Consider the following 25,720-nt stretch of genomic DNA (forward strand, 5'->3'; position numbering starts at 1 on the left):
GGTGATCCCCGGGGTGGGCTTTTTGGGGCGATCGGGGGGATGTTTTGGGGCAGTTAGGGGATCCTGGGTGGGATTTTTGGGGAGTCCAAGGTTGAAGTTTTGGGGTATCTAGGGTGGAATTTTTGGAGGTCCCGGGTGGGATTTTGGGGGAGATCCAAGGTGGGATTTTGGGGTATTCAGGGTGGGATTTTGGGGGATGCAAGGTGGGATTTTGGGGGGGATCTCGGGCTGGGGGCGTGGCCTGATGCACTGTAGGCGTGGCTTGATGAGGCGACAGCCAATGGGATCGCTCCCCGTCCCGGCGGCCGCGCATGCGCTGTGCGCAGCCCTCAGCGAGCGGCGGCGGGAGCGGAGAGGAGGTAGGAATGGAATGGAATATACCGGGATGGGCCGGGATGGCCCGGGACGGACCGGGACAGGCAGGGCAGCCCCGCCGTGTGACGGGGAGCCGGCAGCGGGGACGGCTTGCCGCGGGGAGAGCGGCGGTAGAGCGGGGAGAGCGGGCTGAGGCCGGCCTGAGCCCCGGATGGGGATGGGGGATGCAGGGGAGGATGCGGGATGCAGGAAGGGATGCAGGGAGCGGCTGTTTAGGGTTTGGGACTGCTCCTGGGGCCTGGGGGCAGCCGTGGGGGTTCGTTTTGGGCCAGCCCGTGGGGTGTGGGGCAGGGGAGGGTGCAGGTTGAGGTGGGTCTGAGGTGCAGGACGCTGTCATGGGGTGTAGCACTCAGTTTTGGGGTGCAGGACCAGTTAGGGAGTCTGGCACCGCCAGCGCGAACTGTGGGAGCAGGGAGTGGGGTGAGATGGGGCTGGGGGCAGCAGCAGCTCGGGCACGGGGGGCACTGGGCAGGGCTGGGCTCCGTGCAGGGTGGGATGCCCGCGGTATCGCCCGGTTTCGCTGCCCTCTTACCCTCCCCGGGGCGTGCGGCTGGAGTCACGGCAGACGAGGGGACAGCACACTGTCCTGAGGCTCCAGGGCAGCGGAGGGTGTCCGTGACCCCGGACCGTGGCCGCTGCGGGCGCCGGGATGAGCCCCAGGGCATGGAAAACCCTCCCGCAAACCCTCCGTGCCGCAGGACACGTGGAGCAGCGTTTGCTCCGGAAGCTCAGCCCCGCTGGCTCCGACCGCCCCGGCAGGAGCGGGATAGATCCCGTGGCGGGTAAAATTTGGGAGCCCCCGCTGCCCCCCTCCCCTCCAGATTTGCGCCAGCGAGCTGTGTCCCTGCGCGGGATTTCGGGAAGCGTCTGGCTGACGTCGCCGGGGTCATGCTCGGCTGTGCCAGCGGTTCTTATTCCCGGCGTCACCTTCCCGCTTGGAGCGGGGGGGTGTGGATTGCGGCCGGGATCGGTGATCTCTGGGAAGTGAAGCCCAGGGAGATGGGAAGGGTTTGCCTGGCCTTGAGAGCTGCGTTGTGCTGTCGTGGCTGCCGGGCATCGCTCCCGGGCACATCCCTCCCGGGCATCCGTCCCTTGCCGTGGCAGCGGTTTGTCCCCGTGCCCCATCCCGAGGAGCGATAAAGTAGGTCAGGCGCTGGCTCCGGGCTCCGGGAGCAGATCCCGGTGGAAGGACGCCCTTGAAGGTAGCGGGCAGGAGGCCGGGGAGCTGCTGGGGGGGTCACAGCTGGCGGTGGGGATGGCGAGGGTCGGCGTTCTTTGGTGTTTGCCACATCCCAGATGCCCAGGATGCTGGTCTGGGTGAGCTCGGCACCCTCCTGCCTTGCCCTGGGCTTCCAGCAGGTCGGAGCCCCCCGGGATGACCCTTTTTGGGCCATTCCCTCCCGCAGCGGCGGCTTCTCCGCCTCGTTTTGCCCTAAAACGGAGCGAGCCTGTGCCGCTCCGGCCGCTGCCCTGCTCTGCCTGCTCAGCGCTTCCTGCCTTGCCTTTGGCAGCGGGGGAAAGCTGAGGTCCGGTTTTCCACCCTGGATGTATCCGGCTCAGCCCGGCTTTGGGAGAAACCCCCGGGAGGGGTTTTGGCAGCGGAGAGGGCTGCGTGCCTTGGCACGGCTCGGGACATCGGTGTGCGGGGAGCAGCACGGCTCCCGGCGGGATCAGCGATCGGGGAGCACTCGGCTGGCACGGGCAGGGAAGGGCAGCCAGCGGGACGTGCGGCCAGCCGCGACTAACTTTGGCACGGTGGGCTGCGTGCCAGCACCTGTGGGATTGCCGGCCGCCTGGATGTCCCACGGAGCCCAGGAGGAGCTACCTGGAAGGGTGGATTGGGATAGGGAGGCTGAGGAAGGGCCTGAGGGTGCTGAAGAGGTAGAAGTCCCTCGGGTCCCCCCACCCAGCAGGGTGTTCCCAGCACTGCTCCAGATGGGCTCCCTCCCTCGTTTTGGGAGGAGAGGGGTTAAGCTAAAGTATCCCAGCTAAGCCCTGGCAGGAGGAGGCTAAAACCTCCCGGAGAACAAAGCTCACAAAGTGGTGGTAAGCTGGTAAAACCTGCGGGAATGTGGGAACCTTCAGGGGGAGCGGGGTCCTGGATGGGGAGTGGGGTCCTGCGGGTCCCTGGCAGCCCCTCGGCCTGGAAATCCTGGCCCCAGGTTATTTTTGGAACAATTGCTTGGCCAGGCATCAAAAATGTCCCGGGCTGGTTTTTGGAGGAGCCTGCGAGCTGTCATTACAGGCCAGGCACTGCGGGGTGTCCTGGGGTTGGGTCAGGAGCACCAGGAGCCCCCGGGAATGGGAGCCAGGGGGCTCAGGAGCTGTGCCTGGAGCCCCACGCTGGGATCAGGATGGCTGTTGCACTGATGGAAGCAGCAGACTTTTTATTTTCTCCTCGCGAACCCCAGATTTGCCATCCACCTTTCAAAGGGCAGTTTTTCCAGGAAAGCAGCCTGAGCTCTCCAGGCTCTTGGATGCCTCCCAAGGTGGACGTGCAGGTCGTGCAGGTCATGCCTGGAGTCCCCTGGAGTCCCTGCACCCCTTCCTTTGCACCCCGGGCCTGTGCCACCCCTCTTTTATTGATTCCCGGCGTGTATGAAAGGAACAGAGAGGGCAAGGACTGATTGTGGGCAAACACTATAAAGGCACCTACAGTTGGAGCAGGGAAGCACTCGGTTCATGGTAATTATCCTGGTTAAATTATAACCTCGTGAACAGGCCACCTCTGTCCCCGGGGCTCCCGTGTTCTCCTGGCTGGCTCTGAGGTCCTGGAGGTGTTTGTGTCCCAGCCCTGGTGACACCGAGGGGACCCACGCGTGGCCAAGAGCTGGAGCGTGACTCCTCAACCCCCGGAGAGCTGCATTTGGGGTTGGCACAGCACAGCCCTCCTTGCAGCCCTGCCTGCTTCCTGACCATCCTGCTCTTCCCAGGGTGCCAAGGTGCTGCAGAGCTGGAGAGCCTCCAGGAGTCGTGTCCTGGCAGCTCCCCACGGTGAGTGAGGGGCTTGGGGGTGCTCAGGGTGGAGAAAAGGGGGTGATCTTGTATGGAAAGATTGTGGAAAAGTGCTGAGTCCCCCTCAGGATCTGGATGCTCCCAGTGCTGTTATGCCTTTCCCCGAGGATAAATCCATCACTGGGGTGGAGGAGCAGTGGCTGGAGCAGCGGTTGGAATGCCAAAGCTAACAGCAGTGTGGTTTCTCTGTCTCTCTCCCAGCATCCCAGAGGCACCATGATCCCCAGCGTGGGCCCCAGGAGCTGCTGCCTGCTCCTGCTGCTCTGCCTCCTCCCCTGCCCGCAGGTCCGGGCGAGCAGGGACAGCACCGGAGTCTCCGCAGCCTCCTTCCTGCAGGATCTGCTCCAGCGCTACGGGGAGAGCCAGACCTTGAGCCTGAAGCAGCTCAAGGCCCTGCTGAACCGCCTGGATGTGGGAGTGGGACATGCCAACATCTCCCAGCCACCTCAGCAGCGCCTGAACCTCTCCCGGGTAAGGAGGGAACCCCCAAAACCTCACTGTGGATCCCCAAAATTTCCCTGCGGATCCCCCAGACCTCCCTGCAGACTCCTGAAATCTCCCTGCGGAGCTGTGGGAATCTCAAGGCGCATTCCTGTCCTTTCCCTCCCCCAGTGCTTCAGCTCTGTGGAGCTTTTTGCCATCCACAACCTGAGCGAGGGCTCTCCTGTGGGACACAGTGAGTTCAAGGAGTTCTGCCCCACCATCCTGCAGCAGCTGGAGTCGGGGGCGTGCGCCTCCGAAAACCTGGAGAATGAGGAAAATGAGCAGACAGAGGAGAGCAGGCCCAGCTCAGCTGAAGGTGAGTGGGGAGCTGGGGGGGGACACAGGCACTGCTTGGCCTGGGCACGAAGTCTGGGGACATGAGGCACCCAGGGACCTATGGGACATTCCTGGGAATTCCCTGCCTCCAGCAGCCGGTAATCCTGAGGAGTTTCCTCACTGTGGATTGTGTGGTGTGGTTTTGCTAGGATAACCTCTGTACCTCCGGGATAGCTGGATGAGGAGGGGACTCTACTGGGAGTTCCTGTGGGTGGGAGGGGGTGACCTGGCCCCTGGAGGGACCTGCTGGCCTCCAGCTCCTGCCTATCCTGGTCCCAACACTGCCCAAGTCTTGGATCAGCTGCCCTGAGCACAGCTCGGCTTCTCCCACACTAGCACTGGCTTGGGAAAACCTTCCCCAAGGAATTTGGTGGCTTCATTCCCACCTTCTCTCCATCAAAAATGACAGTTTTGTCGCAGCTGGAGCATCTGGAGCACAGGGAACAGCCAGCCTTTCCCACCTGCCCGGATCCGGGCTCTCCGAGAGCCTCGGTAATATCTGGCCCTCGTTTCTTCTCGTTCCGCAGTGTGGGGCTTTGGTTTTCTCAGTGTGTCCATGATTAACGTGGCCTCCCTGCTCGGAGTCCTCATCGTCCCGTGTTCCCAGAAGGCCTTTTTCAGCCGGGTGCTCCTGTTTTTCATCGCGCTCTCCATCGGCACGCTGCTCTCTAACGCGCTCTTCCAGCTCATCCCAGAGGTGCGGTAGAACGTCCCTGCCTCTCTCCCGTCTCCAGGGCAGCTCCCCGGGCTCTGCCCTCTCTGCCTCCACCCCGCCGAATCGATCCGACCCCTCGTCACCTGAGGCTCAGGGCTTGGCTCAAGGGGTTCTGCAGGGCTTTTCTCACCCCTCTGAGCACCAGGAACCCTCGGGGTCCTCCATCCCTGCTGGGTCTGAGGAGTGGGGATGTGCTGGGAGAAGCTGCTCTGTGTGTCCAGGAGTTTATCCCTTGGAGGGATGTGCTCAGCCACACTTGTGGCAGCACTACTGGCATGAGCCAGAGGGGAAAAAATGCAAAATATCCCCGAAAATGTGATGAAATATCCATTTAAAAGCACAGAGAACAGCCTGGAGAAGCACCAGCTTCCTCTGGAATCAGGCAACTTTTACAAATCGTTTAATTGCCTTTTTTTTTCCCCCCACTCCTTGATTTCCCAGCCCGATGTTCCGCCTTCCGTGAGGTTTCCTGGTGCTCTGATGGGACCGACAGAAATATCGCAAATTAATTGTGTTGTAATTGCGCAGTTCTGGAGCTGAGTAAATCCACCTGGACTGGAAACCTTTGGAACGTGATTGAGGTGCCTCCTCAGAGGATGAGCTGGATTTGAGCTCCTGCAGATCCAACCTTAAAATTCCAGTGGGTTTTCCCCCTGGTACTGCCTGTTTTGCTGCCAGGCAGAGAACGCCGGCAGCGGGATGCTTTTCCAAGGCTCCTTTTCAGCTCCAGAACTGCAACTTTTATTTGCTGGACATAGAAACCAAGCACCTCTCTAATTCCTGATCTGCCAGGAATTGAAATGCTGAAGGTGCACTCCAGCTCCACCGGCACTCGGAGCATCCCAGCAGGAGAGGGATGGAGCGTACGAGGTGCTCGGGGGACCCAGGCGCTCTGTGGTTTGGGAATGGCCCATGGAGCAGAGCTGAGGGCTGGCTTGGACACAGCCTGCCTGCCAAAACCCAGCTGGGAGAGCTGAATTTCCGTAGCTTTCCCAAAGAGCCATTCCCAAAGCCGCTCAGCGCCGGGTTCGCCCTTCTGAGGCCGTGCCAGATGAACAACAATCACTAATCAATGTCCTCTTCTCTCCCCTCTCTCCCTCCCTCCTCTCTCTGTCCTGTCGGTGTGGATTCCTTCCCTGCCCATCCCCACGTTGATCTCATCCCCTCCCATCTCCCATCGTCTCCCGGGGTGGGTTTGGCTCTCCCAGTCTGGGGTTATGGTTTCCTCTGCGTCTCCGTCATCTCCCTGTGCTCGCTGGTGGGAGCCAGCGTGGTGCCCTTCATGAAGAAGACCTTTTACAAGCGGCTGCTCCTCTACTTCATAGCTCTGGCGATTGGAACTCTCTACTCCAACGCCCTCTTCCAGCTCATTCCCGAGGTAGGGAGAGGACCGGCGGCTCTGTGCTTTTCTCTCTCTCGGGGGCAGTTTGTCTCTCTGGGCACTCGCTGGCTGGAGAAGGGGAAGGCGGTGCCAGAGGGGAGCCCAGAGTGAGGTATGGAGGGCTGGAAGCCCCTTGGAGCTGGAGTTTGGAAGGGAATCGCTGCAGGGAGATCCCCGGTCTGCTTCAAGCAGAGAATGGTTGTTTTATTGCCCTTTTCTGGCTTTTTCTAGCCCTGGAGGCAGGTCCCCCGTGCAGAGTGGAGCCTGGCTTTGGCACCCTTGCCCCAGTGCAGGTGATGGATCCAATGCTTTGGGGTACAGCCGGCTTGGATGAGGGAATGAGGGAGATTAAAGGTGCACAAAGGTGTTTTCTGAGCTTGTCCCCAAAGCAGCTGCTCCTCAGAGAGAGCTCAAAGCTGTGTCACCCCTCCAGTGTCACCCCAGGGGCAAAGGCAGATGAAGGACACTGCCAGGGACTGCTCCTCATCCTCTCCTGTGTCCCCTCCTGCCTGCAGGCGTTTGGATTCAACCCTCAGGAAGATTATTATGTTTCCAAATCTGCTGTGGTGTTCGGGGGCTTCTACCTCTTCTTCTTCACGGAGAAGATCCTGAAGATGCTCCTGAAGCAGAACGACCAGGTGAGGCCAAGCAGGAGATGGCAGGGTGGGAGACAGATGGAATATTGGGATGGCAGGGTGGGAAACAGCAGGAATACTGGGATGGCAGGGTGGGAAACAGCAGGAATATTGGGATGGCTGATACCCCTGAATCCCCTGATCCTGCAGCACCACCATGGGCACAGCCACTACGGCCCCGAGGCTCTGCCCTCCAAGAAGGACCATGAGGAGGGTGTCACGGAGAAGCTGCAGAATGGGGACCTGGACCACATGATCCCACACATCACCAGCGACCTGGAATGCAAACCCCCCGCCGGGGATGAGAAGGCTGTGGTTGGCTCCCTCTCTGTCCAGGTGAGCGAGGTTGTGGCAAAATCCCACCTGCCAATGACAAAACGTTTGGGCAGCCCAAATCCTCTGTGCGTGGTGGGAAGCAAGCTGTGTGGGTTTGATGGGTAGGGGGATTGTTTTCCCAGCTGGAGGAGGGATCAGTGACCCCGTTTGGGTGCTGAGCCCCTGGCTGGGATGCTGTGGCAGGACCTGCAGGCCTCCCAGAGCGCGTGCTACTGGCTGAAGGAGGTGAGGTACTCGGACATCGGGACGCTGGCCTGGATGATCACCCTCAGCGATGGCCTCCACAACTTCATCGACGGCCTGGCCATCGGCGCTTCCTTCACCGTGTCCGTCTTCCAAGGGATCAGCACCTCCGTGGCCATACTCTGCGAGGAATTCCCACACGAGCTGGGTATGTCACTCCTTGGATCTGCCCCTGGTGCTGCTCTGTCTGGAGTTGGTCCTTTTTTCCATCCGGAAAGGCGGTTTTGGGGTGGAATAAACAGTGATGCTGCTGAGGGGATGGAAAGGGAGGGCTGTAAACGGCACTGAGTAATCGCCGCTCTAAAAATAACGAGGTAATATGATGTCTGAGATTTAAATTTAGATGGAGGCATCTGAAGACAAAAAAAAAACCCTCAACACCTCGTTGGTTTGGGAGGGGGGAGGCGCGTTTGGGTGTGAAAGTCCGAATTTAGGGGAAGTGGAGTGGTCAGTGGGGGGAGGCAGGTTTGGGTGTGAATGTCTGGATTTCGGGACAGTGCTGTGGTCAGTGGGGGGGAGGCAAGTTTGGGTGTGAATATCCAAATTTAGGGGCAGTGGAGGGGGGAGGCGGGTTTGAGTGTGAATGTCTGTATTTAGTAGTGCAGTGGTCAGTGAAGGACAGGATGGTTTGGGTATGAATGTCCAAATTTAGGGGCAGTGGGATGGTCAGTGCCCAGTGCCAGCAGGCACAGGGAGCCCAGGCTTGAGCTGGCACATGATGTGATTTTTGGGGGTACCTTTTCAGTCCAGAAGTTGGACTCAGACCCTTGTGCATCCCTTCCAACTCGGGATATTCCCAAATTCTGTGACCTCAAACTCAAGCCATCACCTTGATGCTGTCCAATGCTGCTAACAGCCCTTCCCTCCTCATCCTCCCACCCTGTCCTCCCGCAGGGGACTTTGTGATCCTGCTGAACGCGGGGATGACCATTCGCCAGGCGCTGTTCTTCAACTTCATCTCCGCCTGCTGCTGCTACGTGGGCCTGGCCTTTGGCATCGTGGCTGGCAGCCACTTCTCTGCCAACTGGATCTTCGCTCTGGCTGGAGGGATGTTCCTGTACATAGCACTGGCTGACATGGTAAATCCTGAGCCCCACATCCTGAGCCCTGGAATTTTTTCCTAGGAAAAAATCTGGGGGTGAGGCAGGCATGGCAGGGTTTGCTCTGTGCCTTTGGCACATGCAGATGTTTCTGCTTTGCTTTGCCTGGCTGAAATCCCTGGAATGGGAGGGTGGTGGATGTTTGCTGGGAAGGATGGAGCTGTCACTGAGCCCTGCAATCCTAATTTTTTCCCCCCAGTTCCCGGAGATGAACGAGGTGAGCCGGGAGGATGAGCAGAACGGCAGTGCCCTGATCACCTTCGCCATCCAGAACGCCGGGCTGCTCACAGGCTTCACCATCATGGTGCTGCTCACCATGTACTCGGGGCAGATCCAGATAGGGTAGGACCAGCCTGAGCCGCAGCCCTGATCCAGTTTTTCCATGTTTCTTTGGGGGGGAAAGGGGTTTTTTTTCTTGTTTTTTTTCTTTCCTTTTCCTGCTGCAAACCTACGACGGTACCTGTGCGGGCACTGATGTCACACTACAGGAGAGACATTGCTTTGAAAGCTATTCCATGGATTTGATTCTGGTTTAAGGCTGAGGGGAGTGGAGCTCCCCTTCCTATAGGACTGACCTGACTCTTCCCAGTGTCACATCCCTTCTCTCCTCGCCTCTCCCAGGAAGGATGGAGTGAGGAGACAGGAGCTGCTCCAGCCGTGCTGCTCCTCTCGTTGTGCTCGGAGCGTTCCCATGGGACATGACGCTGTCTTGACCCCCTTGGGGGTGTGTGATGGGGACAGATGGGGACAGACCCTTCTTGGAGCATTCCCCACCAGCCAGCCCTCAGAGCTGTGCTCTCCGAGGACGAGGAATTTCGTGATGTCACCATCATCCAACTGGTTTCGCTCTGTTTCAGCCCGGACAATGCCCTGGGAAGGGCAGGGTGAAGAGGGCAGGGGTTTTAAAGCACATTTTGGGTGTCAGTGCTCGGAGCAGAGGACACCAAACTGGGTTGAAGTGACACTTGGGCTGCTGGGAGAAGCCTGGCAGGATGTCCTGACCCCTCTTCAGTCCATGCTGGTGGAACTGAGGGCAAATCCAAGCTCCTCTGTGAGGGCTGGTGAGAAGGGGATGAGAGCAGAGCTCCAGCCCAGGGATTTTTCTTCAGGCTGTGTCCAAGCTCACGGTGACACCCAGGAACAGCCACCGGTTTTTAAACAGTGCTGAGGTTCAGGGTGGGGTGCGGGGTGTTTTTAAAAGCGAAACTCAGACTGTGAACCTCTTCAGGTTGTGTGTTCCCAGCCTTAGGGAGTAGCCAGAGAAGGGTGTTCCAGGCTCTTCCCAGCTCTGCCTCAGGGCTGGCGTTCCTCAGATTCACTAGGTGAATTACTTATTATCATATTGATAAGGTTGCCCACCCCATCCGTGTTGCTTGAGGTTCCCTCTCACCCCTTTAGCCCCCAGACCTTGTCCTGTACTGGTGTGAGCTTGTGGGATTCAGGGGAATCCCTCATGGTGTGCTGGATTGGGATGGAGGAGAGGTGCAGGAAAGTGTTTGTGAAGCATCTTCCTTCACTCCCTACCTGTGCAGGTGTGGGTGTGACAGGGTGGTGGCCCGTGGTGTCACCCTGAGGATCCCCCACCTTCCCTTCCTGCCCTCTGGAAAGCAAAGCCGAGGCTGTGCCAGGTATTTTTCCTGCCCATTGCAGGACAGAGGGACCTCAGCCCCTGGCACAGGCTCAGCACCCCTGGCAGAGTTGTACCCTGGCTGGATCGCTGTAATCCCTGAATTCCTGTAGTTCCCAGCTGGGTGATGTTCTTCCTAAGCTCCCAACAGCTGTCACTGGGCTGTGGCACTGCCAGGATCCTCATGGATTGTCACCTAGGCTCTTGGTGGTTTTTCTAGGCTGGGCATTTGTCCCCTCAGCACCCCCCGGCTCTTGGCTTTGTCCTGCACCCCAAAACCTAAATGTCACCTTCCTGAGGAGCAGGGAGCCTTTTTGGGATCACCCTTCACCCAGAGGTGCCACATGGTCCTCGGGTGATTCCCTCAAGGAGAGACAGACTCTTCTTTGTCCCGCGTGGTGTGTCTTGTGGATTGTCACCATAAGTCACTTTTCCCTCTGGGACAGAGCGTCGTGGCCTGTCCTGGCTTGGGCAATTATTCAGCACCTCGCAGCCATTCCCTGTGCTGCTGATTCCAGGACGAAAGTGGCATTGGAAACACTTTTCCCGGCTGACTGACTCGATGTGGAAAATCTGAGTCCTTCGACTGGCACAGGTGCCCTTTCCTCTCTCTCAAGGAAGCACTTGGAAAACACCATGTGGCTGGCAGAGCACAGAGTGCCACAGCTGCATCCTGGCTGTAAAAGCCTCTGTGGTGGAGAATGGGGTGGAATTGGGGTGTTTGTCCCCTGTGGACTGCGCCTGGGAGGTCCCCAAGAGCTGGGAAAGTTGGCAGGATTCACTGTGGGAATCACGAGTCTGTCGTCTTCTCGTTTCGAGTTTATCCCTGTTTCCTGAAAAATCTGCAACCCAGAGATTTGGGGGTGAGAAATGAGGCTCCCCTGCCACCAAGGAGAGCTCCTGTTCCCAGCTGGGCAGGCTGGCACCTGCCAGCGGGAAAGGGACGGGGAGGATGAGGAGGGAATTCCACCCAAATCGAGCTCCTTATGGATTGTCATCCGTGTCTCCTTCCTCACGACCCGGTTGGAAGCTCCAGTTCCATCTCAGTATTTCAATTATAACTCAGGTGTTGTAGGAGAGAACGCGCCGAAACAAAGAGCGTTAACTTAAACGTCACGTGAATTGTACAGATATTTGTAAAATTCCATAAATAAAATATATTCTGTAATGACGGAGGGTGCCGGGCGTGCTCCGGCAGTGAAATCCTCACTGCTGGTGGGGGATGAAGGGCTGGGAGCGCTGCTGGCTCAGGATTTTTCCGAGGGGAAGGGTTGGAGCAGGGCTGGGTGATGCAATCCCGGTTTTCCAGCAGGATTTCTGTGGCTGTGCAGTGCGGCGCGGCTGACGGAAGGTGGCACTGACAATCCCTGGCCTGCCCGCATGGCACGGCCTTTGCGGCTCCAAAAAACCTTTCCTCTTTTTTTTTTAATATATATATTTTTTTTTATTTTATTTTATAATTTATCTGAAATATATTTCCAAGCCAGGGTTTGGTTGGAATGTGTGGGATGCTGGATTCCTCTCCAGCTCACACCACCTGGGCTCTGTTTGTCTCCTTGTTTTCCCACCCTGCATTAGAGGGAAAAAAAAGCAAACTTTGCTTTTCTACTTCCCTTTTTCTGCCTTTTTCTACACCATTTCCCTGCAGCTGCCAACTCTGGGCAGCAAATGCAATTTTTAGAAACCCTGTTGCAGCTAAAGAAACCAAATCTTGACATTGTGGGGTGTTTTATAAAAAAATAAATGTTTTATTAAGCAAGGAAGGTCGCAGTGAGCATCTGACTTGCTCCCGCTCTTCAGCACTTTGGGTGGGCTCTTTTTTGCTGCAAAATCCTTGTGTTTTGGTGAATGCCTGAAACCTGAGTTACCTCAGCGAAAGGTGCTGAATGGGGTAGTGGAATCCTTGGAATGGTTTGGGGAGCAATTTGTTCCCAATATCCCATCTAAACCTGCCCTTCTTCATCTTACAGTGGTGGGTTTTTCCTTTCCCTTGAAAATGTTATGTCTAAGGAGTGTTGGCTATGGAGAGGCTGGGAAAGCTGGGAATGTTCACCTGGAGAAGCTCCAGGGAAACCTGAGCCTTCCAGGGCCTGAAGGAGCTCCGGGAGAGCTGGAGAGAACTGGGGACAAGGGATGGAGGGACAGGACACAGGGAGTGGCTTCCCACTGGGAAAGCGGAGATTTGGGTGAGATATTAGGATGGAATTCCCAGAGGAGCCGTGGCTGCCCCTGCATCCCTGGAAGTGTCCAAGGCCAGGCTGGGTCAACCTGGGATAGTGGAAGGTGTCGTTACCCAGGGCAGAGGGTGGATCCCAACGCAGAGCGGGATGCCATCCCTCTGCCCCCCTCACTACGCCCGACCGCTGCTCGAACACCGTCAGCGCCATCCCCGCGCTCCCCCCTCAGCGCCGCCGCCATGTTGCCCCCCCGTTGCTTAGCAACGCCCCCTTCCCCTCCAAGATGGCGGGCGGGGCGGGGCGGGCGCGGCGCAGGCGCGGGCTGGGGGGGGGGCAGAGGGCGGAGGGCGGTGTGGCGGCGGCGGCGGGGGCGGGACGGGGGGAGCGCAGCGCCGCGGAGCCGCCGCCGGGGCAGCCCAGCGGGTCCGCCGGGAGCACCCGCGCGGCCCCCGCTCCGGGTGAGGGGGTGCGGAGCGGGGAGCGGTGCCGCCGCCGCCACCATGTCCGGGCGCGGCCACAACAAGCTGCCGACCACCGAGCGCATCGTCAAGGGTGAGGGGGCGGCGAGGGCGCCCCCTGCCTGCGCGGGGGGCGCGGGGGGGCTCGGCTGAGGGGGGCCGCGGGGAACGGGGGGGAAGCGAGGTTTGGGGGTCCCCAGGCTGGGGGAGCCCCGAGAAAAGGGAGGGAAATGTGCCTGGTTTAGGGAGGGCACCTGGTTCGGGGGAGGCCGGAGAAAAGCGGGGGGGGAAGCGTGATTTTAAGGGGGATTCCAGGCTGGGGGAGCCCCCAAAAAGGAGGTGGTTAAAGGGGGGCGTCCCCAAAGTGGGGGAGCCCGAAGAAAAAGGGGGGGGGCTCATTTTGGGGGGGGTCCTCAGGTTGGGAGAGCCTGGAGAAAGGAGAGGGGGGGAGCGTGATATGGGAGGAGGGGGAGGCTGGAATAGCGGGGTATTCCCCAGAAATTTGGGGTACCCTTGGTTTGGGGGGGTCCCAGGTTGGGGGAGACTCCCCCCAGCTGGGGAGGCCAGGAGAAAAGCGTGGAGATGCCTGGTTTGGATGGGGGGGAAGCTATTTTGGAGGCAGAGCCTGATTTGAGAGGGGGTCCCCAGGCTGGGGGATCCCGGAGGAAGGGTGGGGACAGCGGGATTTTGGGGTTTTTTGGGTAGGGGGGTGCTCTGGTGGGGCACCCCCGTTAAAGGAGGGCCCTGGGGGGGTTGGGATGCCTGGAGTGGTGAGGAGGGGGTGTTCTGGTGAGTGACCCCCCCTTAAAGGGACTGTGGTTTGGGGGGGATCATCCCCTGAGTGGGGGGAGATTGGGGGACACCCTCAGGCTTGGGGGAGCCCGGAAAACCAGGGAGGACATGGTTTGGGGGGTCATCCCCAAAAGAGAGTGAGGGGGACGCCTGGAGCAGCAGGAGGAGAGGTCCAGTGGGACACCCCCCTTAAGGGACAGCCCTGACTGGGGGTGTCAGGCAGGGGGACACCCCCTGTTCTATCAGAAACCTCTGCAGAGGCGCTGAGGGACCTTAATTTGTGGGGGCATCTCTGTTTTCGGGGTGGGCACCTGTGCTGGGGGGTGAGGGGGGCATTCTTAGCCCCCCATATCCAAGAGGATGCAGCCCCCTCCCTCCATTCTCCGCTCAGTGCAAGGATGGGGGGACAGGGGCACAGCTGGGGTGACAAGGGAGGGGTGACAGCAGACAACATCCCTTCTGAGGAGGGATCCCCATCCTGGGGTGGGCTGCATCACCCCCACGAGGTGCTCACCCCCAGATTGGGATGCTGAGCCCAATGGAAGTGGGGTTCCCCTGAGGATTTGGGGGCAGGGGGGGATGACAGCCCTCCCTGCCCTCATCCCGCCAGCTCCCCGTGTCTTTCCTCCCCCAAATCCCCGCTCCGTGCCTGGATGCCCCGCGGCGGGTGCCAGCTGGCCCCCTCTGCGGCCCCGTTATAGTAGGTACTATTTTGGAAAGAGCAGAAGACACCGAAGCAGTTAATGAGGAGAGAAATACGTTAGCGGAGAAACTCCTGGATCGGGAGGAGGAGGAGGAGGAGGCTGGGGGGGATGCACATTTCGCTGCCCTAATTGATCCGGTGCCATCCTCGTCCCCACGCACCGGGAACATCCACCGGGTGCCTCAACTTTCGCCGGGAGGCTCCAAGTTACACAATCACCCCGTTATTAAACCTCCTCCCGCCATGGCTTCCATCATTCCGGGCCGCTCGGAAAAGGAGCGATTTCCCAGGAATGGTTGTAATCCACGGCCATGGAGGTGTACCCACCACGCTGCCATCTCTCCCTTCCCCTCTGGATGTGTCCAAGCGATTTTTTTTCTTTTCCTTTCTATTTTTTTTTTTTTTTTTTTTTTCCTTTTTAGCCTGTCATGTGGCCGATCACATGTTTGATGTTAATAACCTCAAACCCAGGGAAAGGGGATCCGGGTGGCAGCCGGAGCGTGGAGGCCCCTCGGGCTCGGGGAAGCTCTGCCCACGGGGGGAGGATTTTTTGGTGGGAATAATCCCGGAATTCTCGCAGATTTGGGGGATCCGGGGTGTTCCCAGGGCCGTGCGTGTGGCGTGGTGATTTGTAGGTCTCGGTGCTGTCCGTAAATCTCCTGCTAAATCCCAGGCAGCTGCCTGTGTTTAGGTTGGCCTTGTTGGGGAAAGGTAATGTCAATGCAGCCATTATGATTCAGCTGAGTCGGCCTGATCCAGGCGTTTTCCCTGCTGCCGGAGCTTCCAGATCCCGGGAATCACTCAGGGATCCTGCTGGTGCCTCTCAGGGATTTGGCAAACCCCCAAAACCGCGTGGTCCCGCTAATTACGGTCATTAATCCCCATCCAGGTGGGGTGGAAGCTCAAGGCCTGCTCGCTCCGTGCTCCAGCACTCCAAAAATCCACGTGAACATCCCAAAAATTGCGTCTTATTCCCCCGGGTACACTCGAGCGCTTGTGGAAATTTGGGGAGAAATATCACCTTCTGAGGCCGGGATTATTGTTTAAAGGTGGTGACATTGTTCTTGGTTATTAATAATTAAAAGCTGAAGATGAAAGCTCGTTTTGTTCCGTGGAAAATGCCTGCAATTAAGTAGGATGTGGAATTTTAACTATGTTTAACCTATATATTTACATCTCCAGGGCCCTGCAGAAGCGTGAACTGTAATTACGTTCAGTCAGAGGAAATGCAGTTTTGGCCTAAAACTTGTGCTGGGGGAGCTTCATTATTAAAATCTCAAATTTTGGGGTGCATCAAGCATTGATTTTTATTAAAATCTTGAATTTTGAGGTAGGCCAGGAATTGCTTTTTTTAAAATCATCACATTTTGGGTGCTTCAAGAATTGGTTTTTATTAAAACCTTGACTTTTGGGATAGGTCAAGAATTGCTTTTTTTTGCAATCTCGAATGTTAGGGTTTGCCAGGAGTTACTTTTTATTAAAATCTGAAATTTTGAGGCAAGGGTTGCTCTTTGTAGCCCAGTTTTGCAGGAAACTGATGGTTGATAGTGATAGAGATCATTAATGTCCAAACCTGGTGGTCTCCACAGAGCACTCAGGAAGGTTCTGCAGGAGATCTGAGGGTTTAGAGGGTGTGGTTGTCTGCATTAGCCCAAATTCAGGCTTGAATTACCTGATGGATCCACGGAATTGACTGGTGGATCCACCTCCTGTGAAATCCACATTATTCAGGCAGGTGGGAATGATGCTTTGGGCTGCTGCAGTGCATGAACCCTGCAGCTCAGGGTGTTTCCCCTCTCTGTGCCCCTTTAAAACAAACCTGCAGGGCTTTTATTGCATTTTTTTGTTGAGTTTTGTGCTCCATTCTCCCTGCTGGAAGGTGTGACATCCTCTGGGAATGTCTGGATCCTTCCCACAGACACCTGACAGTGCTGGGAGGTCACCCAGCTCTCTCTGTGTGCAGTTGCATCCATGACAAATCCTTTAAAAACCCAGGATATTGCTATTTAGACACCAGGCCGAGCCAGAGCAAGTAATCCACTAGAATTTTTCCTCTATCTGTGTGTTATTATTTTGTTTATTGTGGACAAAATGTTGGGAAGCTGCTAGGTGGGAGCAGTTAGGATTCAGTGCCCTCTTTTTGGCAGCTGATATTGGAAATCAGAGACATCCCTAAATCCCATCCTCTTCCATCATGTCTGGCTGTGATTCCTGAAGTGGATTCCTGCTTTTTTGAGATGGGGTGGAACATGGGAATTGTGGTGTAAAGCTGGGGCTGGTGCTGTAGCCAAAGGTGTCCTGGAAACAGGTGGATTTTCCAAATTTGTGCTTTGCTGTCCTTTCTTAAGGACTCCCAGGCACCTTTCTGCATGTCCAGTTTGGTTTTTTTCCCAAATGGAAGGCATTCAAGGTGTGTGTGGGAATTTTAAAACCCTTGATGTGATGTTCCCTGAAATATCAGTGTGGGAATCTCCTGGATGTGTTTCAGCAGGGAGAGGATCTTGGGACAAGGGTTTGGAGTGCCAGGATGAGGGAGAATGGCTTCCCACTGCCAGAGGGCAGGGATAGGCAGGATGTTGGGAGGAAATCCAACGTTGAGGGGCTGGGATGGAATTCCCAGAGGAGCTGTGGCTGCTCCTGGATCCCTGGAAGTGTCCAAGGCTAGGTTGGGTCAACTTGGTCTAGTGGAAGGAGGTGGGACTGGATGGGATTTAAGGTCCTTCCAACCCACCCCATTCCATAATCCATTATTCCGCGCTGTCACTGATCCGTTCCACAACTAGCCGAGATTTTTGGGAGTGTTAGAACACAGGGAGCTCCTGCAGCCTCGGTGCCACCTCAGCTGCCTCCTCATCCCAGTTTGAATCCCACCTGAGGAGTTCTCCCTCCTCTCCATGTGCCTCCAGAGCGTGGCAGAGACTCGGAGTGCATTCCCCCGGGATTTGTTCCGCGAGGCTCCCGCAGCCCCTGGGGATCCCAAACCCAGCGGCACATCAATCGCTGCCTCCTCGGAGAGCTCCGCACAGTTCAGAGGCTGTTCCAGTTCATCTCGCCGCCTGAAGATGCTTTTGGGGGATGAAAAACGTGCAGCTTTCTCTTCCCACCTTGTTTTTTAATGTTAGCTACAAGTCTGGAAAGCTTGAGCGTTGGATTTTCTCCAGGTTGGGAGGTGTTGGGAATTTTCGTCGCAGAGCACGCGCCGATAGGAAAGTCAAAGTAGCTTTTTAATTGAGGAAAATCTTAAGTATAAAGGAAATTGTGGGGTTTTAAATGCTCTGGTTGGTTTGGCTCTTTTAGTGTTGATATTTTGGAGGAATTAAGGAATACCCAGGGGGAGAAGGAGCTGGGAAAATGGCTAAAAATGGAGTAAAGGCCAAGGTCCATGTGCTCAGACCTTGGGATGCCAAGGGAAAAGTGCGAATGCCACCAGGGTCAAGACGTGGAGGGGGATCCCTAAAAAGCAAGTTGTGTCATAATACAGCAACTTGGCTGGACAGAGCTCAAGGAGGTGTGGGGTGAGGCAGTCCTTAAAGCAGGAACCCCTTGGGATCCCACCTAATTACTTGGGAATGTGATATTTTGGGGGGAGTTTCCAGAAATCCTAGATGGCACAGGTGTCTGAGTAAATCTGATATTATTGTTATTGTTATATATAAACAGGAAAGATTCTTCATTATCCATAAATGGGATGTGCTGGGAAAAGTGGCTAGTTTGTGGCTGCACCAAGCTTGGGGCTGATTTTGCTGGATCTTGTGGCATTTCATCCCAAAATATCTTGGGATGATATCCCACAGGCAAATATCTTGGGATAACACAAGCTGTTCCTCTCCAGCACGTTCTTGAGCCCTGGGATGCCCCAGACAGAGCCAGAGGTGCTCAGTTTGTATCCCTGGGATACGGGGATGCTCTGCAGTGCTAATAAACATGCTAATGAATGTGCTAATTAACAGAAATGCTGGTGGCAAATCCCAAACCCAGCCTTGGGCACAAAACCCCCTTAGGGAACAGCATCAGGACACGTGGATTGGGTTGGGATTTATCCCTTCCCTCTGGGAATGACACCAACTGCTTCACATGGGTGCTGGAGGTGGCCTGGGCAGCAGGGAAGGTCGTGCTCCTCTGCATTCCACCGTTTAATGTTAAATTTCAGGATATCAGGCTGGGAAAGGTTAATCCCGTTTTCCTTGCTGGAGGCCGTGAAGGGCCTTGTGGCAATAAATGAGCCCGGATTAATTGGTTACCACGCCAAAAGAGTATTTTTTCTTTACTGAGAGGTGTCAGAGTGGAGAAGAGTGGCTTTGGGGCTGCTCTGGCTGCACTGGCAGGAGAAGGCAGGAGCAGGGAATGCTGTTCCTTAGGAAGTAGGGCAGGGTGCTGGCTTAAAATAGCTCCGAGCGCTGGGCTGTGCTGAAGGAGCTATTTAGGTAAATCCTGGGGTCTCAGTGGGGGCAGAGCTGCCTGCTAATCTAAAGATACTCCTTGGAGATCTATATTTGTCCGGGATCCTTCCCTGCTTGGCCGGTTTTCCAGGTATTCCCTGCCCGATCCCGCCGGGGATGGCGCTGGGACATCCAAGGGGGTGTGTTTACGGGACGGCCATGGCTCGGGTCCTAATGGAATTAGACATCATTAAGCAGCAGGAACGAGGGAAGGAGCTACGTAAAGGCATCAGCGTGATCCTATAATGCAAGGCTTGGCTCCCGGTGGCTCCTGGGTGGCCGTGCCAAAGGGGCACATTCCGGTGGCACCGCAGAGCCAGGTCGGGTGTGGAATCCCGGAATGGTTTGGGTTGGAAAAGGATCTTAAAGTTCCTCTCATTGCATCCCCACTGCAGCCTTCCGCTGTCCCAGGTTGCTCCAAGCTGGCCTTGAACATTTCCAGGGATGGGGAATGCACAGATATCCTGGGAAAACCCCTCAGGACAGGAGGGAATGATGGGTTGGAGCAGAGGTGAGGTGGAGGATGGAGGGTGGATGCTCCTGTGTCAGAGAGTGCTCTAAAGCAGGAGGAAAAAGGGATCTCAGTGCAGATTTTAAGGATTTTCCTGGCAGGAGGAGGAGTGTTGGGCTATCCAGGCTGTTCTCCAACTTTTCCAGGCTCTGAAACAAAACCTCACTGCTGCCTGGTGAGAGCATCAGGGCAGGGGTGGAACGAGGTGATCCTTAAGGTCTCTTCCAAGCCAAACCATCCTGGGATTCTGTGATCTCCCTGTTTCCTCAAGGAGCAGAGCATGTGGAACAGTGGGGTCTCTTCTGGCTGGAAGCTCCCTGAGGAGCTTGGTGGGTTTGTCTCTCCAAAATTCTCCATCAGTCTGCCCTCAGGGCTTCCCTTTGCCATGGTGGGCCTGAAAAATATGATTTTAAAGCACTTTGGATGCTCCAAGGTGGAGCTGGGGAGTTTTCCAGGATCTTCCCTATGTAAGGCAAGTGACTCAGGGTGGATTTCAGGAGAACAGGGAGAAGTGGTGTCATCCTAGATTGCTCCAGAAAATATTCCCTTTTATCAGCTGCTGAGCATAGCAAAACACAGTAAAATGGCTTCTCAAACAGAATATTATCCCAAAGGTGATGTCTTGGAAAAATACCACGAGGGTTTCCCGCTGGCAGAGACTAGCCAGGGCACAGAGGCTGGAATTGCTGCTTCAGCAGGAACTGGAGGCTCCTCTCACTCTGCTCCATCCCTGGCACGTGCAGGTCTGGGAAGCTGCTCTGAAAGTGGTACTGGGACTCATTTATCCCATTTTTTGGGGAGCTGCTTTTTTGGATTGCAAGAGAACTGCCCTGGCTGATGTCCAGGGAGGCTGCTGGGAAGATTGGAATTCCTTTGCAGCTCCCTGTGGACCATCAGCACCTCGGTGTGGTGTGAGGTGACGTGTGGCTGTAGATATTCCCAAACCTGGGAATAGACACCTTACAGGGAATGTTTGATCCAGAGCAGTTGGATGCAGTGAGGATCCCACTCAGGATGAAGGATTAAGGCCTGAGATGGGAAGAGAAGAGAAACCAAGACCCTGATTGTGTGTGAATCCATCATTTTATGCTCACAATTCCCATTTACCCACGTTGTGACCACCTTTTGCTGGATGCATCCAAACCCTGCCTTCTCCAAGGGCTCTTCCACCACAACGCTGGGATTCCAGCAGGAATATTCCAGGGAGTTATTTTATCCAGGATTCCCACGTGGATCAACCCACTCCCCGCAGCGAGATCTTGGAAGGACACAACGTGCAAAGTTGTGTTTGCTTAAAGCAGGTTTGAAATGGGATCCAGAAGCCCCTCGGGAGCCGGCGGGAGGGTCGGGTTCACATTCCCGGGATTTGCCTTTTCCACAAAGCCCCCGCTGTGCCTCCATTAATGATCTATTAGTGGCCGTGCTGGAACCTTGGGAAACAGGTGGTGAATTTCCCTGCCTGCTGACATCTAGGAATCCCCTCCTGGCTCCTGCTTTTTTTTTAAAGTAGCTGCAGCTGTTTGCTCTAAACCTCCTCCTTTTCCTCCTCCTCTTCTTCCTTTTCCTCCTCCTCTTCCTCCTCCTCTTCCTCCTCCTCTTCCTCCTCCTTTTCCTCCTCCTTTTCCTCCTCCTTTCCCCCCTCGTTTTTTCCTCAAACTTTGCAGCAACTCCCTGGAGTTGCCCAGGGACCATCCCACCGATCAGAGGGAGACATTGGGTTTGTTGAGTGATGCTTTTCTGCAAATACATCGATTTTTAACCTCTGGAAAGTCTGTAGAGCTTGAGGGTCTCAAAGAGAGAGGTTTTCCAGGCTGGAATTGCAGGGTTTTGGGCTCTCCTTGCCCGATGCTGGTGAGTTGGCACTCGGTGACGTCCAGAGCCCACATCCCTGGCAGAGGACTTGACTCTGGACAGATTGGCTCGATGACAATCCCACGAAAATCCCCATCAGTGCTGGTCATTAAGAGCCAAATCTGAGCTGGAAACTTGATGGACCTTGAAGGCAAATATGGATTTTACCACTTCAAGCAGGCTGAGGACACTCAGTGCCCACTGAGAGCATTTTTGAGGTCTCTGAGCCACAGGGAGCTTTGGCAGGAGCAGAACCAACACCACCACTGCAGATCCAGGTCTGGGTTTGGCTTCATCCCAGAGTCAGGGCAGGGTCTGGGGTGTGAAGAGCCCTTGCTGCCATGCCAGGAAGGCTTTGTGAGCAGCTCTCCTGGCTGGTGTGGCTGACGGGCTTAAGTCGCCTCTGTTCTAATTAAATACTCCCGGGTTTAATCCTGCCCAGCTCCTCCGGGAGAGGGAGCAGAGTTCCAGCTCCACCTCGTGGGACCATCCCTGCTGCCTCTGGAATTGGCAGCCGTGGCAAAACCTTGGCCTCAGCTCTGCTGGGGAATCCTCCTCTGCAAAGGCACCTTGGTTTTTCCTGGCCTCACTATTTGCCAGCCAAATTGCCAGCAGAGCCATTTCAGGATAATCACCTGCTGTCCGCAAGTTTTTAGGGATATGTGAGCACAGTTCAAGGAGCTGTAAGGTTTCAGGGTCTGTATTTCTTCCCTGTGAGGGTGGTGAGGCACTGGAATGCTTTTCCCAGAAAATCTGTGAAAAAAAAAAGTGTTCAAGTCCAGGCTGGAGCAGCCTGGTCTAGTGGAAGGTGTGGTGGAGCAAGATGATCTTAAAGGTTCTTCCCCACCTAAATCATTCTGGAATTTGCTGATTCTATAATATTTCCTTCAAAATTCATGGCTGGGCTCAGGTTTGTGTGGGTTTTTATCCTTTTGGCTTTGCATGCTGTGTTTCCTTGGGAGCCCCGAGCGTGGCCAGGGCTGTGCTGTGTTTGTGTTTGCATTTCCATGCACAGAGCTGTCACCTGCTTTTTTTAGCCTTAAATGCACCTGGCTCCTGCTCAGCCCGGGCCTGCCAGGTTCTCCCAACGTGGCCTCAAATTTTGGGTGTTACTCCTGGAATGGCTGGGAGGAAGTTGATGAGGCCAGGGACAGATTTGCTGCTGGGAACAGCTCTGTTTTGGGATGACTGCGACCGTCCCCTTCGAAGAAATCATTCATTCAGCTCCTACAATGCAGATATTTTTAGGGTTATTGTGAGGAGATAATTCTGGTTGTCCTACAAAAAGGAGTCTGTGGCTCCAGGTGAGGATCAGAGGCAGCTCTCCAAACCAGTTGCTCGCTGGGAGGTCAGATCCAACTCCGAGGAGTTCTGGAGAAAACTGGGACGTTATAAACGGCATCTCTTCAAAGGAGCTGCTGTTCCAGAGGAATTCAGATAAACCCCAAATCTTGTGCTCTTCCTGCAGCACTTCCAGGGCTGAGAAGCAAAACTCTGGGATTTTTTATTTCCCCTCTATATGTGAGTCTCTGGGGCTGCTGAAATCTGGGGGTTCCTTAGAGCAAAAAAGGAAGATTGGAACATGCAAAAATTTGGGGGAAGACAGATGGAAATGGCACTAATAATAATAATAATAATAATTAATAATAATAATATTTCCTGGCTCTTGCTGCTTTTATACAGGAAGGTGTTTGCTTTATTTAGTGATTTTTTAAAAATATTAATGTCGTTTATCTTAACAAGGGAGAAGTTACTTATTTCCTCAGGTAGGAGGTGATGAAACTCTACTTTTTTTTTTTTTTTTTTTTTCCATGGAGCTCCTGCAGCTGGAACGAGCAGTTCTGTACCACAGCAGGGTCAGGCTGCCCATGCCAGCCCTGGAAAATGGCACAGAGTATTTGTCCAGGCTTGGAAAAATCAGAATATCGAGCACACACACACCTGGTTTTGCAGGATCTCACATCAATTCACCCTGAGGCACCTCAGGGAAGAAAATACCTCCCGGAAACCACAGTGGGGATTCTTAAAGCAAAGATATTTTGTGTTTAACGACCAGAAATTCGTGTGGTTTTATCATTTCAGGAAGCATAAAGATTATTCCATGGAAAATTGGGTAGCTGCTGATAAACAGGGTGGTCAGGCATTGGGAGAGGGTGGAATTCCCACCCCAAGGAGTGCCTGGATGTGACACCCAGTGTGTCACTCAGTGACAAGGTGGGGATTGGTCACAGGTTGGAATCGATGACCTTGGAGGGCTTTTCCCAGCTGGATAATTCTGGGATTCTGGGATTCCAGCATCTCCCAGCTGGTGAGATCCAACCTGTCCTTGCTTTTGCCCTGATCTGGGATGGAGCAGCAGGAAGCAGGGTGGCTGGAGCATTGCTGGAGGTGACAGTGACATCCATCCCCTGCCTTCAGGGGTTTGTTTCCCATTAATAACTCCCGAAAATCCACTTTTCTCTGAGCCCAAAATGCCATCTCTGTGACTTTTCCATGCTGGATTTCTCCACATTATTCTCCCCAAGCTGGCTCAATGTGAGTCCCGGCCTCACCTTTGAATAGATGAATGTAGGTTAGGTGTGAATGGGAATAAAATACCAGATAAAAATAACATTGGGCTGTTTGGAAATTGGGAAAGAGGAGAAAAACCCCACCCTGCCCAGCTCAGCACTGGAGCTTCCTCTCCCTTTTTCAGGAGGTTTGGATAGTTCCTGCTGGACTTTTCCTGGGAATTTTCTACCTTTGACAGCCCATCCGGTTTCCTCAGTGCCCAGATCCCTGTTTTACCCCAAAATGTGCTTTTTTCCACTCCAAAGTGCATCTCCATCCATCTGCTCTGCAACGAGGAGCAAGCAGGGAAAAGGTTTTGCATCCAGTGCCCTTCAGATTTCCTTCCTGATGGGCATCAGGAGCTACAGGGAAACCTCTCTCCAGTCTATTCTTGGGAATTTTGGATCCTGGGGGATTTTTTTGGGGACACCTTTTCCCTGCAGACCCTGGGAGCAGCATTTTCCTGGCACTGCCACTCCAGGCACGGAGCTCTTGCTCCTTTTTCAGTAATGAATCCAACTCGGCTGCTCCGTCCAGCCATCCAGGGGACTCTGGGATATATAAACAATCATTTGTGGATCACTTGGTTTTCTCTGTCTGGAGGTGGGGATGGGGCAGCCCTGGTGAAGCTGAATTTTAAGTGCATTTTAAGGGCAATGATGGGGAGGAATGTGAATTTTTCCTGCAGGAATTTAATCTCCTGGCACTGAGGGATGGGTGATGGTCTGGGTTGGGAGAGTTGGTGGTGGAAAAGCAGCTTTTTCTCAAATTCTCCCATCCTTAACCATCCATGTCCTCTCAGAGTGTTGCAAATACCTCCTTGCTCCAGGCTTGGCAAATAAAATCTTAATTTTATTTGATGGCCAATGGAGTCTTGCCCTGGAGTCCAGCAAAGATATCCCTTTAATTTTCCTTTTAATTTTCCCTTGGGCACACCTGACCTTTTAATCCATTCCACACCTCAAACTTCACTTGCTTTTGTGTCCTTTTGTTTGTGGATTGGCCCTCAGCGTGGTTTCTTGTGAGGACAGCAGGAATTACCTTTTCCTGGGAGTGGATTTGGATGCCCTTGGCAGAATTATAAACTCCAGACCTGCAGATTTCACTGTTTAAACAAGGCTGGGTGCAGCACTGGGGTTTGTGTGCAGAGGGAAGGTGGCACGGAGGTCACAGGGTTTAATTCTTGGAATGCTGTGAGTGTTTCCATCATTTCCATTGATCAGGAGGGAGATCACTGATCATTGATCTGAGGATGAGCTGAACCAGTTGGCCATTCCAGGACCAACCAGGGCATTGCAGTGACACACAGGGAGCAATTTGGGCTGAAAGAGGGGAAATTCAGGTTGGATTTACAGAAGGAATTCTTCCTTGTGAGGGGCTGGGATGGAATTCCCAGAGGAGCTGTGGCTGCTCCTGGATCCTGGAAGTGTCCAAGGCCAGCTTGGAGCACCCTGGGACAGTTGAAGATGTCCCTGCCCATGGCTGGATGAACTTTAAGGTCTTTCCATCCCAAACCATTTCACAACTCTGTGATTATTTTGGGAGATAAGGAGTTTACTCCCCATTTTTCAGACAGGAGCAGGAACTGGGTGAGTCCCTCCACCCTTCTCAGTGCCCTGGGGGTACAAAATCCCAGGTCAGTTTGCTCTCAGGGCTGTTCCTGCTGTCTGGAGAGCCCAGCCTGGCTGCAGGAGCATCCTTCTCCTTCTGTCCAAGAGAATGGAGCATTAATAAGGACAAAATTGAGATCTTTAACAAAAGTGGGGTGGCTGAAGGCCGGGCAGAGCTGGGGAGGAGCTGATTCCTGGTCGTGCCCAGCTCCTGGAGGGAGTGGAGCTGTGCAAAGGCAAGGAGGGAACTTACATAAAAGTTCTTGGCTGCTCACACTGGCGCAGCCTCAGATTTGGTCTTGCATAACTTTGCTCGCTGGGGCTACCAGGGAAAGGCAAAGGCAGGAGCTTTTTGTGGGTTTCTGGATGGTGGGATGGGCAGT

At 55.0% G+C, this 25,720-nt stretch overlaps 2 protein-coding genes across 10 annotated transcripts in view; both read left to right on the forward strand.

The window, feature by feature from the left end:
* Positions 1–307: 307 nt before the first annotated feature.
* SLC39A14 (solute carrier family 39 member 14) lies at positions 308–11,417 on the forward strand. 5 transcript variants are annotated; one of them, XM_085080894.1, is made up of 10 exons: positions 308–359; positions 3,309–3,369; positions 3,592–3,861; positions 4,003–4,189; positions 6,133–6,302; positions 6,821–6,943; positions 7,091–7,276; positions 7,460–7,667; positions 8,414–8,598; positions 8,819–11,417. In XM_085080894.1, exons 3-10 carry the CDS (start codon positions 3,607–3,609, stop codon positions 8,963–8,965), a joined length of 1,461 nt encoding a protein of 486 aa, XP_084937020.1. In that variant the 5' UTR covers positions 308–359; positions 3,309–3,369; positions 3,592–3,606; the 3' UTR covers positions 8,966–11,417. The 5 variants fall into 5 exon arrangements, with proteins under 5 accessions (XP_084937020.1, XP_084937019.1, XP_084937017.1 ...); XM_085080893.1 differs by lacking the exon at positions 6,133–6,302 and adding an exon at positions 4,737–4,906 and having other exon boundaries at positions 309–359; XM_085080891.1 differs by lacking the exons at positions 308–359; positions 6,133–6,302 and adding exons at positions 855–1,577; positions 4,737–4,906.
* A 1,366-nt stretch (positions 11,418–12,783) lies between these two features.
* Positions 12,784–25,720, forward strand: part of PPP3CC (protein phosphatase 3 catalytic subunit gamma) — a 35,253-nt gene continuing 22,316 nt past the window's right edge. For 2 of the 5 annotated variants that reach the window (XM_085080887.1, XM_085080886.1), the window contains exon 1: positions 12,785–12,975. In XM_085080887.1, coding sequence (XP_084937013.1) covers positions 12,924–12,975 — 52 coding nt within the window. In that variant the 5' untranslated portion in view covers positions 12,785–12,923. Of the gene's footprint in view, positions 12,976–25,720 lie in introns of all 5 variants that reach the window. The other 3 variants (XM_085080888.1, XM_085080889.1, XM_085080885.1) reach the window with 2 other exon arrangements.

Source organism: Lichenostomus cassidix, chromosome 22 (assembly GCF_008360975.1).
Source record: "Lichenostomus cassidix isolate B80296 chromosome 22, HeHo_3.0, whole genome shotgun sequence".
NCBI lineage: Eukaryota > Metazoa > Chordata > Aves > Passeriformes > Meliphagidae > Lichenostomus > Lichenostomus cassidix.